This window comes from Pongo abelii, chromosome 7 (genome assembly GCF_028885655.2).
Source record: "Pongo abelii isolate AG06213 chromosome 7, NHGRI_mPonAbe1-v2.0_pri, whole genome shotgun sequence".
Lineage (NCBI taxonomy): Eukaryota > Metazoa > Chordata > Mammalia > Primates > Hominidae > Pongo > Pongo abelii.
In genome coordinates this window covers 22,078,317-22,092,142 of record NC_071992.2, presented here as the reverse complement: position 1 = coordinate 22,092,142, position 13,826 = coordinate 22,078,317, and the positions used below count along the sequence as shown (strand labels likewise).

At 50.9% G+C, this 13,826-nt stretch overlaps 1 protein-coding gene across 4 annotated transcripts in view; it reads left to right on the top strand.

The window, feature by feature from the left end:
• The window catches only part of LZTS1 (leucine zipper tumor suppressor 1), a 57,699-nt gene that overhangs the window by 38,814 nt on the left and 5,059 nt on the right, over positions 1-13,826 (top strand). For all 4 annotated transcript variants that reach the window (XM_003780631.5, XM_054561305.2, XM_063726567.1 and 1 more), the window contains 2 exons: positions 9,750-10,228; positions 11,480-12,283. In XM_003780631.5, coding sequence (XP_003780679.2) covers positions 9,884-10,228; positions 11,480-12,283 — 1,149 coding nt within the window. In that variant the 5' untranslated portion in view covers positions 9,750-9,883. The remainder of the gene's footprint in view (positions 1-9,749; positions 10,229-11,479; positions 12,284-13,826) is intronic.

Here is a 13,826-nt window from a genome sequence, read left to right as displayed (position 1 = left end):
CAGCTTGCTCCCCAACCTGGGACTGCAGCTGCAGCCTCCTCTGCCTTCCTGGCACTTGAACCTACAGGGTGACCCTCTCTGATTCGAGCAGCACCATGAGCCCAACAGGCTGAACTCCCATTTGTATCAGACAACCTGACACACACACGTACACACCCCACATCCCCCCTTTCCACACGTGCCCTGGTAGATCAGGGGCTGCTCTTTAACCCCTTTCCCTCTTCCCCTCAGGTGGAAATGAAACCCAGTTGTCCCTGTCCTGTTAGTCAAATAGACAGAATACAGGGTTGGAGCCTGGAATTTGTGATATGAGCTTGGCAAATCCCTTTTCCGCTCTGGCCTCAGGGTGTAGTGAAGCATTTGGGGCAGAGGACGGCCGAGGTCCTGCCTGGCTGGTTGTGCCTTGGGTTCCAGGCTGCCGCAGAGCAGGGGGCTCCTCTGTACCTGCAGCAGGTCAACCTCTCTGCTCAGCCAAAGCTCCTTCACCACACCTGGTCACAGGGCTCCTCCCTGGGCCTCATTTCTGCCAGTGCCCCTCTTCTGAGTAACAGCAACTTCTCCTCCCCTCCCCCAGGGTAACACAGCCAAGTGTGACTCAGGGGCTCTCTGTCTCACTGCCGCTGCCTTCCTTTGATGTCTTGGCTAATAGAGGTCCTAGATGTCGTCTCTCCTGGACAATTTAAGGAACAGGCTTTGAAAACTGACAGCTTCTGAGACCCCCAATAAAATAAATCTTAGTAAAGCTTTCACACGTGGAAAAATAATCATATATAAGAGGGTTTTTGCAACAGAATGGAAACATCTAAGTAGGGAATAGTAAAAGAAATGAGGTGGAATATTACACAACGGGTAAATGGGAAGATCTAGCTCTACATGCTGTCAACATGCATGGATCCCAAGTATGAAATAAAAGGTTGAATACAACAATCAAGGTTGCAGAATGATATATATGACATGATATGACTTATGTAAAGTAAAAAAACAATAGCATTCATAGATGTTAAAATATGTTTAATGGTCCAAAAATGTTCCCACTCAAATCATGAGAATTTTCCACCTGGGGAGAAAGATTAGGGGTGGGAGTGGGGAGAAGGAATAGGGAATGGGGACTCCAACTCTGAGATGTTTGTTTCATTTCTGAAACAAATATGGCAACATTTTAACAATTGTCCATTCTGCATGGGGTACTTGGGTTATTTTTGAATGTATTTCCATATCTTAAAAATTTATTAAATACAAGGAAAAGGAAGCTGCCGTGTGGGGTGTCCGATGAGCATCGGGTGAGCCTTCAGGAGACACTGTTCCGTGAGCCCCGCTTGCCAGTCCAGAGGGCCTGCCCCTCTGACCACCCAGACCCCTTCTTCCACCTCGCGCCCCACGTTGAGGGGTCTAAGGTCCGCCCACCTCTTGGGGATTGGAGGGGCTGCAGGCTGGAGTCTGTGTGGAGGGATGGGGCTGCCTTGAGAGGATGCAATGCATTTGCTTTAGTTTCACTTCCAATGTTCTCTCCAGTTCCTGGAGGGAAGCAGGGAGTCGTTAAAGTGAAGTCAGTAATGCAAGACCACGTTATTTGTTCCTCTCCAAAGTTGGTGTTCTATCCTCCAGAGCAGGATGTATGAATGTTTTTAAACTAGGTCAATCAAGGGGCATTAGGGGTCAGGGAACCCTTAGAAGTCAGAGCCAAAATGTTGGAGGAGGGTGCGTTTTTCTGAAGAGGGGGTTGACAGCTCTCATTAAATTCTTAAGAGGGCTCAAAAAAAAAAAAAAGACTGAAATGAATCCAGACCCTCGTGTTGTGGTTGGAAACTGAGCCCAGAGGGGCCTCGAGGCTCTGCACCAGTGAAGGGAAGACCCACATCTCCCCGCCCAGTCTCTGCCTGCTTCCAAGTTCAAGGCGGTCGTGGGGTAGGCAGTGGCACTAAGACCTCTGTGGCCAGGCCAGCTTCTGCCCTGGGAGTCCAGCCCCGCAGTGCTTCTCAAATCAACGGAGCATCTCAGAGAGCTCTTCTGGGGAATAATAATGAGAAAGAATACTAACAATGACCAGCACTGGGGACTTTTCAAAATACTTTCTAAGCTCCTACTTCTTTTCCTCTCCCTACTGAAGTCATGTGGCAGGGCCACTATGGTTACCTTCATATTACAAGTGAGGAAACTGAGGCATAGAGAGGTTACATAGCATGTCCACGGTCACACTGAATCAGTGACTCAACTGGGGTTTTAAACTCATATTTTCCTCCTCTTCCCCCCATACCAAGTTTCTTAACCACAGAACCGTTGACGTTTTGGGTGAAATCATTCTTTGTCATGGGGCTGTCGTATGCATTCATTGTAGGATGTTTAACAGCATTGCTGGCCTCTACTCACTGAATAACAGTAGCACCCCCATCATGACAAGCAAAAATGTCTTGTCTCCAGGTCCTGCCAAATTACCCCCATTTGAGAACTGCTGCTCTGACACCAAGCCCAAGTTCATCCAGACCTCAGCACCTTTGCACTTGCTGTTCCTGATAAGGGCATCCTTTTACAAAACCACTTTATCAGGCTGGCTCTTCTCGAATGTCATCTTCTCAGAAGCTTTCCTGGCCACTCCATCTAAAGTAGTAGACACACATGCACACGTATACACACACACATTCACACATGCACACACAAAGACGTGCACACATGAACACACACTCACACACCTGTCCTCCCTGTCTCTCTGGCTTTTATCTACCATTCACTAACTATTCTCCTTCCTTTTCTCCTCCCCTCTTCCCCACCTGATCCTCTACATTTTGCACAGTACTTAGCCCATGTCAGATGCTGAATAAATATTTGTTGAAGAAATGACTAAATGTTCCCCCACAGTGCAGCCCCATCAGCTCAGTCCTGCCACCAGGCTACTTGGCACAGCAGTTATTGAGGACACACTTGGCTGGGTGGGCTTGGGGAGTGGCCAGCACAACACTTTGCATCGTTGTGGGCCTGCAAAGGGCAAAAGTTCTGGGGGGAATGGATGGGGTAAAGAGGGGCAAGTGCAGACTGCAGAGATGCCAGAAGCACAGCACAGCTGTGATCTCACTGCTGAGTGCTGGTGGGCTTTCCCCCTGCTCCTTGCAGCTTAGGGGAGGAGGTGTGGGACGGAGATGGGGAGAAGGAGGGAAGGATGTCAGGGAGCAGGAGGGGAAATAACAGAAGCTGAGTGGGAGGGAGGAGGCAGGAGGCGGGGTGGCTGGAGGCTGAACATCTCCGGCTGGGGGAGTGACCTCTGCACACTGCATGGCGGCAGAGGAGGAGGAGGGTGTGTGTGAATCCTCCACTTCCTTTCCCAGCCAGAACCCGGGACTTGGCGTGGGCCAAGGCATAGCTGCTTCAACTCATGGGAAGCCAGACTGTTGGTTTGGGATGAGACGATGAGTCAGGTTAGTTCACACCTCTCTGCATCCAGAAAGACACTTTGCAACTCCATGCCTCTGTCTCCACATTCCAGAAAGGGACCATCAGAGGCAGATGTCACTTTGCCTTGAGCCTTGGTTTCCTTTGGGAAGGAGAATGCAGAAGGGGGTTGGGGATGGGGCAGCTGAGGTGCTCCCACAACTTTTGAGTAGAAGCCGCTCAAAAGTGAGGGCTTTCCGCAATATCCCGGGCCCCTCCCCGTCCTGGTGGAGCAGCCACCCACAGTGCAGGTGGGCTAGCGGAGGGGAGGTCATGTCAGGGAGGGGTGTGAGGGCTGGGACTGGTCTTGGGGCCAGATTCTGAGAAGGGTAGGCTGGACGGTCCCAGCTGCTTTGGGTTCCTTTCTCTTTTTCTCTCTTGAGGTCTAAAGTCCAACTCTAGCTGGATTCCTTCCATAGGAACTCACGTAGCAGGTCACCATGCCATATGGAGTGTGAGGCTCTGTGGTTCCTTTACATTCTCTCCATCCTTCTTCCCTCTTCCTGTCCCCTTCCTGAATCCCCAACATCTATGTGATTTCTTATTTTCACCCCAAATAGGTGCTCCCAGTCAATGGGAATTTGTTTCCCAGAAATAAAAATGTGTCTGTTGACCCTGTCCTTATGGAGGGCAGAGACAGCAAGTCCGACAGGGGCAGGTGAGAAGATGGATTTGGGAACCAGGATGGAACACAGCTGAGTTTTGTGTAATGCTCTCTCCAAGTTGACAGAGAAACAAGTCTAGACACTTAAAGGTGATTAGCTTAGCTTCAAGTGGATCCCAAACTTTCCTCAAACTTCAAAGCTCCTCTGTGTGTCGAGACCTGGGGAGTGGCCAGCTGGGTATCTGGGCTAAGGGATAGGAATGCTCTCAGGAGGACTGGAGGTGGCCATTCTTCAGTCACCCCTCTCCTGGGCTCCTGGCATTGTCCGTCTTCTTCCTCTTGACCCTCTAGGACACAGCACAGGGCTGCTGCCCAGGTGAATGACAGAGCTTCCGAGTGCCTACAACCTTGTTGGCATTGGCCCAAAAGGGAAATGAAGCTCGGCTAGAGAAGTCTGCTTTTGATTCCTCCTCTAGGCTTTCTCTTCCCTAACCCAGGAAGCTCACTTTGCTATCTGGGACAGAAACCCTAACATCTCTGGGCCTCACCTACAGTCCCCAATTGCAGCGTGCAATTTTAGCATGGAGATTGTGGCGTTTGGGCCTGGGTTAGAGTCCCACCTCTGTCACTGGTCACTGAGTGGCCAGGGCCACAGCATCCCACCTTGTGAGTCTGTGCCTTAGCCTCCCTTTTTTTGTTCTAGGAGCTCTAGATACAAAAACCTTTGCTCTCAGATTCTGGTAAAGATACACACAATAAACCCTAAATTTGCAGTGAGCTGAGATTATGCCACTGCACTCCAGCCTGGGTGACAGTGAGACTCTGTCTCAATTAAAAATCAATCAGTCAATCAATCAGTCAATAAAATAAGATATGACCGGGTGTGGTGGCTCACACCTGTAATCCCAGTGCTTTGGGAGGCCAATGTGGGAGGATAGCTTGAGGTCAGGAGTTTAAGACCAGCATGGGCAACACAGCGAGACCCCTGTCTCTACAAAAGAATTTTTTAATTAGCCAGGAGTAATGGTATGTGCCGTCATCCCATCTACTCTGGAGGCTAAGGTGGGAAGATCACTTGAGCCCAGGAGCTGGAGGCTGCAGTGAGCTTTGATCACTGTTACCTACTGCACTCCAGCTTGGATGACAGAATGAGACTCTGTTTCTAAAATTTAAAAATCAATAAAAAATAATAATATTAGTACAGGTGAGAGCAAGCCTTACGTAGGGAATAAACAGGTTGGTAGAAAGTAATCAGGGAGGGATGCAACGGTTTCAAGATTAACTGGAGAAAGCCACCTTACGGACCTGAGAGTCAAGTTGAGAACTAGAAAATGAGAAAGGCTGATGTATGTAAAGAGCCCAGGGAGGAGAATTCCAGGCAGGGGAAGCAGCAGCAAGTGCAGAGGCTCCTGGATGGGTCAAGGCTTCGTGTGTTCACCCACCAGGAAAGAGATGAGTGTGGCTGTCCCTGGGACATGCAGGACAAGGTGAGGAGTCCGCATTGTACTCTAACACCGTGGGAAGCCTGGAAGGGTTCCCATTAGGAAGTGCTATGACCTGGACGCTTCAGACGTGTCTAATGAACAAACTGGGGAAAGACACATTGGGAGGCTCCTTCAAGGCCCAGGTGAGCGGAGATGGATGAGAGCCATAAACAGATCCATTTAGCACCGATGCACCCATGTTGTCGATAGCCTCCAGCAGTGTCATAGGCTTGAAGGCAACACATATCGTGCACACATCTGTAGACCGCCTGCCACATGCCAGGCATTGTATTTTCCTTCTGTTCTTTTGTTTCGGCTCCGTAATGTTCCTATTTAATATTAATATTTTCATTTTGTAAATGAAGAAACCTCAGAGAGATTGATTTTCAAATCAAACTCCTGCCGATGCCACAGCTGATGGTCTGGTCTGTACAGCCCTGCAGGTAGAGCTGCTCGGCAATGTGTATTGCATGGCAAAAAAGGAAGGAGCTGAGCATATTGTGCAGAGCATGGGAGGGTCTTTTGGCCCAAAATGACACCCCTGCATGTGGACCAGAGTAGTATTTTCGCCCCATAGGAACTGGAGATGTCAGCTAAGCTAGAGATGGATGACCTAGGGGGATGAAAACACATTTTGTCAGTGTCAAGTTTATATCAGCAGAGCAACCCTGTGCTCCTAAGTCACACCTCGCAGGAATGGGAGGCAGAAAGGTTGCATTTAGAAGGAAAGGATTAGCTCTGGAAAGTGAGTGTGGACATTGAGGCTCCCCAGATCCATAGGGATGATGGATGCTGGCAAGGACAATGGTCACAATATAAGTAACAGATACCGATAAGACAGTCAGGCATTTATTGAGTGCCTACTATGTACTAAGTATTGAGTAAATGTTCCAGAACTGTTATCTTATGGTGGTATTTCTTAAATTTCTCATAACAATCCTATGAAGTAGGCTGCTTCATTGTATTTCCTCGAGTCTACAAAGCCATCAATTCAATAATAGCTTTTCACATCAAAACATATTAAACTTACACGATGAAGTTTTGTTGTGTCATGCTTTTCCTAACAAAATATAGAACATATTCATTCATAACATAACCTCTTTATTCTTCAGGATAATCATGCAAGTTTGAATCAAAGCCTAGATATTCAGAGTCACAGTCTCCATGCACAACTGCTAATTGTAAAAAATATATATAAAATAAAATTAAAATTAAAAAACAGAGTCAGAAAGTTTCTGGCTCCCTTTCAGCTGTGTCCATGCAGTTCTCCATGTCCCACCTGGGATTTCTTTAGCCCCTTTAGGATGGATGGTATAATTTAGAGCCCAGCGAAGAACAGAGGCTCCTTCCACATCTCCTGTTTTATTAAACTTGTGGCTTTCCCCGTCTTAATTGGATTATCTGTCTTTTGACTAAGAAATACTTCACAGTGCATGACAATCACACAACCTTTCCTAGCTTTGAAAATTGTGTGATCTAAACTTAGAGATTTGCCTGAATCTGCACATGTGCTGGCATTGACATCCCAATTTCTCCTGTCTGGTGACTGACAAGGTTGTTATTGTTTAAGCATTGATTATTAGATGCTATCCTATTACTTTAAAAAAAAAAATGTGCCCAGTCCGGTGGCTCACACCTATAATCCTGGCACTTTGGGAGGCCTAGGCAGGTGGATCACCTGAGGTCAGGAGTTCGAGACCAGCCTGGCCAACATGGGAAAACCCCATCTCTACTAAAAACACAAAGATTAGCCAGCCAGGCATGGTGGTGCTCACCTGTAATCCCAGCTACGTGGGAGGCTGAGGTGGGAGAATCACTTGAACCCACGAGGTGGAGGTTGCAGTGAGCCAAGATCATGCCACTGCACTCCAGCCTGGGCAACAGAGAGAGACTCTATCTCAAAAAAAAAAAAAAAAAAAAAAAGTTTAAGGGTATCTTAGAATTAGTTTGTAACACTGAAGGTTAAAGATGTTAAACAGTTTACCTTCCATGTCATAGCTGGCAGGTGATGTAAGTAGAATGCACACCAAGTCGGCTGGGTACTTCTCAACATTAAGGCTGTGATGACTTTCTCCTTCCTTCTCTCTTGAATCCTCTTAGTGAGGCCTTCCTTCCACCATTCCTCCAAAACTGCTCTTGTCAAGGTTACCAAAGATCTCCATATGGCCAAATGCATTGACTAATTCTTAATTGTTGTCTTACTTCAGCAGCACTTGACACCTTGTTATTTTTTTGAAACAGGATCTCACTCTGTTGCCCAGGCTGGAGTGCAGTGGCGTAATCTCAGCTCACTGCAACCTCTGCCTCCCGGGTTCAAGCTATTCTCATGCCTCAGCTTCCTCAGTAGCTGGGACTACAGGTGCATGCCACCATGCCCAATTTGCCTGGCTAATTTTTTGTATTTTTAGTAGAGATGGGCTTTCACCATGTTGGTCAGGCTGGTCTCAAACTCCTGACCTCAGGTGATCCGCCTGCCTAGGCCTCCCAAAGTGCTGGGATTACAGGCTTGAGCCATTGCGCCTGGCCATTTGACACCATTTTTAGGAAACAATTTCTTGACTTGGCTTTCTTAGGTCTTCTATATCCTCATCACCCTGAAAACCTTCTCTGCTGCCCTTCCTCACTTCTCCTAACCTGCCTGACCTCCAGATGCCAAGTGCTCCATGTTAACCATCCTCAGGTCTCTCTTGTCTTCCTGCATCTGCTCTTTGGTGACCCCACCTAGTCTCATAGCCACTTCCACACTCCCAGCTCTGACAAGTGCATCTGCAGTTCCCAGCAGCTGCCCACTCACCCTCCTGCCTACTCTCCATCACTCCCTGGATGCCAAATAGGCTTTGCAAACTGAATGTCTTCAACCAAACTCCTCTGGCATCGTCCCTGACTCCTCTCTTTCGCTCACTCCCTGCATCTGATCCTTTAGCAAGTCCTGTCAGCTCAACCTCAAAATTACATTGAAAACTGTTTTTTAGAGACAGGGTCTCACTGTGTTGCCCAGGCTGGTCTTGAACTCCTGGCCTCAAGTGATCCTCCTGCCTTGGCCTCCCAAAATACTGGGATTACAGACATGAGCCACCACCACATCTGAAACTTAATCCACAACTACCACCCTAGACTAGCTCTATTAGTCTGTAATTGGCCACCACTTCTATCCCCGTCTCCTCAATAAGCCTCTTCCCCACCCAGAAGCCAGAGTGACCTTCCCCAACCTAAGGCAGATCAAGGTGTCAGCTGCTTAAAGCCATCCAGGGGCTCCTTGTCTCAACCCAAGCAAAGCCAGAGCTCTTTGAGCCGCACAGCCTCCTTGTTGTCTGATGTGTGCTGGCTCCTGTTTTCTGTTTCTCCTTCCCAGCCTTGCTAATTGTTCTCCAGCCAGGCTGCTTCCCATGTGGGTCTCACACAGCCAAGCCCCCTCTGCCTCAGGGACTCAGGCTTTTATACTTGGGGTTTCTTCTGGTAACCCCTCTCCCCCCAGATTTTCATATGACTTGCGCCTCATTTTCTTTTCTTCTTTTTTTTATTTTTTGAGTCAGGCCCAGGCTGGAGTGCAGTGGCACGATTGTGGCTCACTGCAGCCTTGATCCCCGGGGCTCAGATGATTCTCCCACCTCACCCTCCCAAGTAGCTGGGATTACAGGTGTGCACCACCACGCCCGGCTAATTTTTGTATTTTTAGTAGAAATGGGGTTTCTCTAAGTTGCACAGGCTGGTCTCGAACTCCTGGACTCAAGCAATCTGCCCACCTCAGCCTCCCAGAGTGCTGGGATTACAGGCGTGAACCACCATGCCTGGCTGCCCCCTCATTTTCTTGAAGCCTTTTAAAATGCTACCCTAGCAAAAGAAGACCTTCCTGCATAAAACAGCCACCTCCCAGAATTCTGTTCTGTCCTCTCTGCTCCAGTTTCCCCCGCAGCACTGGTACCACTTGCTATAGTATACATTGGTTTGCTTCTGGCCTCGCCACACCACTGTAACCCTAAGTTCCAGGAATGCAGGGACTGTGACTGTTTTAGTCACTTGCTGGGTCCCGAGTGTTTAGAGTAGAGGCTCGCCTGAAGTGGGCTCCCAGTGAATGTTTGTTGAATTATCAGACAAAGGAAGAAGGAATGGAGCACCCGGTGGTGGAGACAGTGCTGGGCTCTGACATGTGTTTCTCTGCTGCCCAGATTTGGAAGTCGGAATCAGCACTGTGCTGTGGCCACTCCCACCCACGCTGACTTCTGTCTTGTGTCTTCTTCCAGGTCTACGGCTCTCGCAGGCTCTGTGAGGGCTTTGCTATGACCTCAGTCCCCTCACGGAGCCAGGACTGCCCCTTGCTGCCGCAGCCTTTCCAGGTCCCCGCCCCGCCCTGCCCCATCCTCAGCCCCGAGTCACCATGGGCAGCGTCAGTAGCCTCATCTCCGGCCACAGCTTCCACAGCAAGCACTGCCGGGCTTCGCAGTACAAGCTGCGCAAGTCCTCCCACCTCAAGAAGCTCAACCGGTATTCCGACGGGCTGCTGAGGTTTGGCTTCTCCCAGGACTCCGGTCACGGCAAGTCCAGCTCCAAAATGGGCAAGAGCGAAGACTTCTTCTACATCAAGGTCAGCCAGAAAGCTCGGGGCTCCCACCACCCAGATTACACAGCACTGTCCAGCGGGGATTTAGGGGGCCAGGCTGGGGTGGACTTTGACCCGTCCACACCCCCCAAGCTCCTGCCCTTCTCCAATCAGCTAGAAATGGTAAGCGGGGGTCGCTGGCAAGGGTAAGTGGGTTGGAAAGGCAGGAGAAAGCAAAATGGGGGTGGAGAGTCTGGGGGTTCGGGGGAGTGGTGACCTGAGCATTTAGACTCCTAAAAGCCAGAGGGGCAGGGGTGCCGGCGGAAGCCTGTGGCCACACCGCAGAGATCAAAGGTTGCACAAGGGAATTAGAGCATCGCTCAGTCCCCCTGAAGCAAAAGTCTTGGGTCAGCCCATAAGCAAAGAGCACAGGGGACATGTGAGCTTTCTGGAGTCCCACTGAAATGTAGCTGGATTGTCAACGTAGGATCCAGGCATTTGCCAAGCCTCGGGAAGGAGAGGGAGCCCTGTTCTCATCTGGAAGCGCAGATGAAGAGGATGCAGGCCCGGAGTTAACCACTTCTCTCCCCAGAAGACTCGCGGGGGTGGGTGCGGTCTTCTCATTTGCCGCCCTGGTGTGCATTAGCTCCTTGTTCAAGCTGTGCCTGGGGGCATCTTTGAATACAGGCTGGAATTTTGTCATCCATTTACCAGAGATTAGGGCAAAAGGGGGCCAGGCACTGAGAAATCCAGCCCTCACACCAGCGCAAGCCCCCGTGCGTCCCACGAGTGGACACTGAAATCAATTTTCCTATTCAGTCCTCTGCCCCTTGCCCTGGAGAAATGAATCCCTGGCTTTGATTTACAAGGAAAGAGCCTCTTATGTTTGCATAGAGCATTCAGCTTTTCAAACTAAGGGGCTTGTAAACTGCGAAGCACTCTACCAGGGAAAATTACAGTTTTAAAAAAGGATTGTGATTTGGAGTAAGCCTCTCAACCCTGTAAGGAGGCCAGGTCCGTGTCCTTGCTCCAGGCTTAATGGAAGAGGCAGTGAACAGGAAGAAGGGATGGGCCTAGGGAGGGACAGCAAGCTCAGCCAGCCTAATGCCCTAACCTGCCCCACACAGAGACCTAGAGCAGGAGCCTCAAGATGGTATTTATCACCTCAGGAGGGCTGGGGCAAGCTGGTGGCAGGTTGCTAATTCATAGAACAAAGTGCCCAAGTCACCATTAGGGTTTTTTCCCTCCTAAGAGAGATCACATTCAGCTGCTTCAAAGCAACAGGCGAGATCTGCTAAGACAATTGACCAAGAGGGGTGCTGCATGCGCTCAGAGAGCCCAGATTGGCTCAAGGTCGGCACACGTGCCTGGGGAGGGAGGGTGCAAAGCGCGCGCGGGGGAGGCATGAATCACCGCAGTCCTTGTCCTGTACAGGGCTCCGAGAAGGGTGCAGTGAGGCCCACAGCCTTCAAGCCTGTGCTGCCACGGTCAGGAGCCATCCTGCACTCCTCCCCGGAGAGTGCCAGCCACCAGCTGCACCCTGCCCCTCCAGACAAGCCCAAGGAGCAGGAGCTGAAGACCGGCCTGTGCTCTGGGGCGCTGTCAGACTCCGGCCGGAACTCCATGTCCAGCCTGCCCACACACAGCACCAGCAGCAGCTACCAGCTGGACCCACTGGTCACACCCGTGGGACCCACCAGCCGTTTTGGGGGCTCCGCCCACAACATAACCCAGGGCATCGTCCTCCAGGACAGCAACATGATGAGCCTGAAGGCTCTGTCCTTCTCCGACGGAGGTAGCAAGCTGGGCCACTCGAACAAGGCAGACAAGGGCCCCTCGTGTGTCCGCTCCCCCATCTCCACGGACGAGTGCAGCATCCAGGAGCTGGAGCAGAAGCTGTTGGAGAGGGAGGGCGCCCTCCAGAAACTGCAGCGCAGCTTCGAGGAGAAGGAGCTTGCCTCCAGCCTGGCCTACGAGGAGCGGCCGCGGCGCTGCAGGGACGAGCTGGAGGGCCCGGAGCCCAAAGGCGGAAGCAAGCTCAAGCAGGCCTCGCAGAAGAGCCAGCGCGCGCAGCAGGTCCTGCACCTGCAGGTACTGCAGCTTCAGCAGGAGAAGCGGCAGCTCCGGCAGGAGCTCGAGAGCCTCATGAAGGAGCAGGACCTGCTGGAGACCAAGCTCAGGTCCTATGAGAGGGAGAAGACCAGCTTTGGCCCCGCGCTGGAGGAGACCCAGTGGGAGGTGAGGGCACGCAGGGCTCATGGGCTTGGGTGGTCAGCGGTTTGGAGCCAGTACCCCCTTCTCCTTCTGGTGCCGGCCAATAGCGTGCAAACACAGACCGCGCAGGCAAGCGGGGCTAATGTGCTGGTTTTATCACCCAAAGAAGGGGCTCCCTGCAAACCATGTTGGGGGATCGACTTACGTCTGAGCTTCCTCCTGTCCCCACCGTCACCCTCACGGCTCCTATATTTCAATTTCCCAAGTGAGCCGTTAAATCATGAAGCCGGAAGTCAGATGACCCAGGCCCAGCCAGGCTGTGGGCTGACCTCCCTTCAATCTGCTCCCAGGAGGCTCAGAAGAAGCACAAGCTGTGCCTGAGTTCAGGCGGGGCCGGGGGCCCAAGAGAGCACAGAATGCATTTGTTGCTTTGGAGGGAGGGACCGCACCCACTAGTAAGAGGGACCCTATTGGTGGCAGGTTTCAGTGATGGAAGTGGCCACTCCTTGCTGAAGTGTAAGTGGAACTTCTATTTGGTGAGCTGAGATGGAAACCTAGGAGAGGAAGGAAAGAGTCCCCCACTCACACACTTACACACTCACACACACTCACCCGGTCACACTTGGAAATGAGGCATCTGTACCTGACCGTGCTGGAGAACCCCATAACCTCTGCATCTATTAGTGGGAAAGCAGCTTTTCTCACCAGCCCGGTGGTCTGGATGACTCATGGAGTTCAAGTCCATCGTTGAGGCTCTTTACATGCTCGCACCCAGCTTGCTCTGTCCACGTGCCTGCCTCACCCCAGTTCAGAGTCCAAATCTCAGTCTACATGCAAACCCCTGGCTATGTGCAAGTCAACAACCAGTAGTTTAACTTGCCCGCTGCTGGCAGCTGTATCACCCCCATTTAACACCAATGGTATTGGTTTCGGTGTCAGCCTGATTTCTGTCATCCATGTTTATGCCCACACCCTCTGACCTCACCCCTGCGTGCACCCAGCCCTCCTCTCTCCTCTCTACTGGAGTAAAGACTACATCACAAATTCACTGCTGTACCCAGTGACTACCACAATGCTGGCTTGGATGGAGAGCCCAATCCACATCTGTCAAATGAAGAATGATTGTCTTCTCCTCTTGCTCTTCTTCCCTATTTCCACCCCTATCTCCCATCAAAATTTGGCCAAGAGCAATGATGAAAACAGAAGCCGCAGGTTAGACCCATGTGTCTCTGGATCTTGGCCATCTGGGGTCATGGGAGACCAAGTCCAGTCTGGCTGAATCTTAAGAGTAAATGAAGGCCAGAGCATGTGGCTCTACAGAGTGGATTCTTGGGACAAGCCTGGAAGCCACCTTCACATTTCCTTTCACAGTAGAAATTTCCCCTTGCCCTCAGTGAAACATTGCACAGTCCTGGGGAAAATCCGACCCTACCCAGGATGCCTGCTTGGGACCAAGAATTTCATTCCAAGGCCAACCCTGTATTTATGCCACGAAGGGAGTGACACAGTCATGGCTGAGGCATGGGCCTGGCTTTGAACCTCAGCTTGACCGCTTATGATACATTAG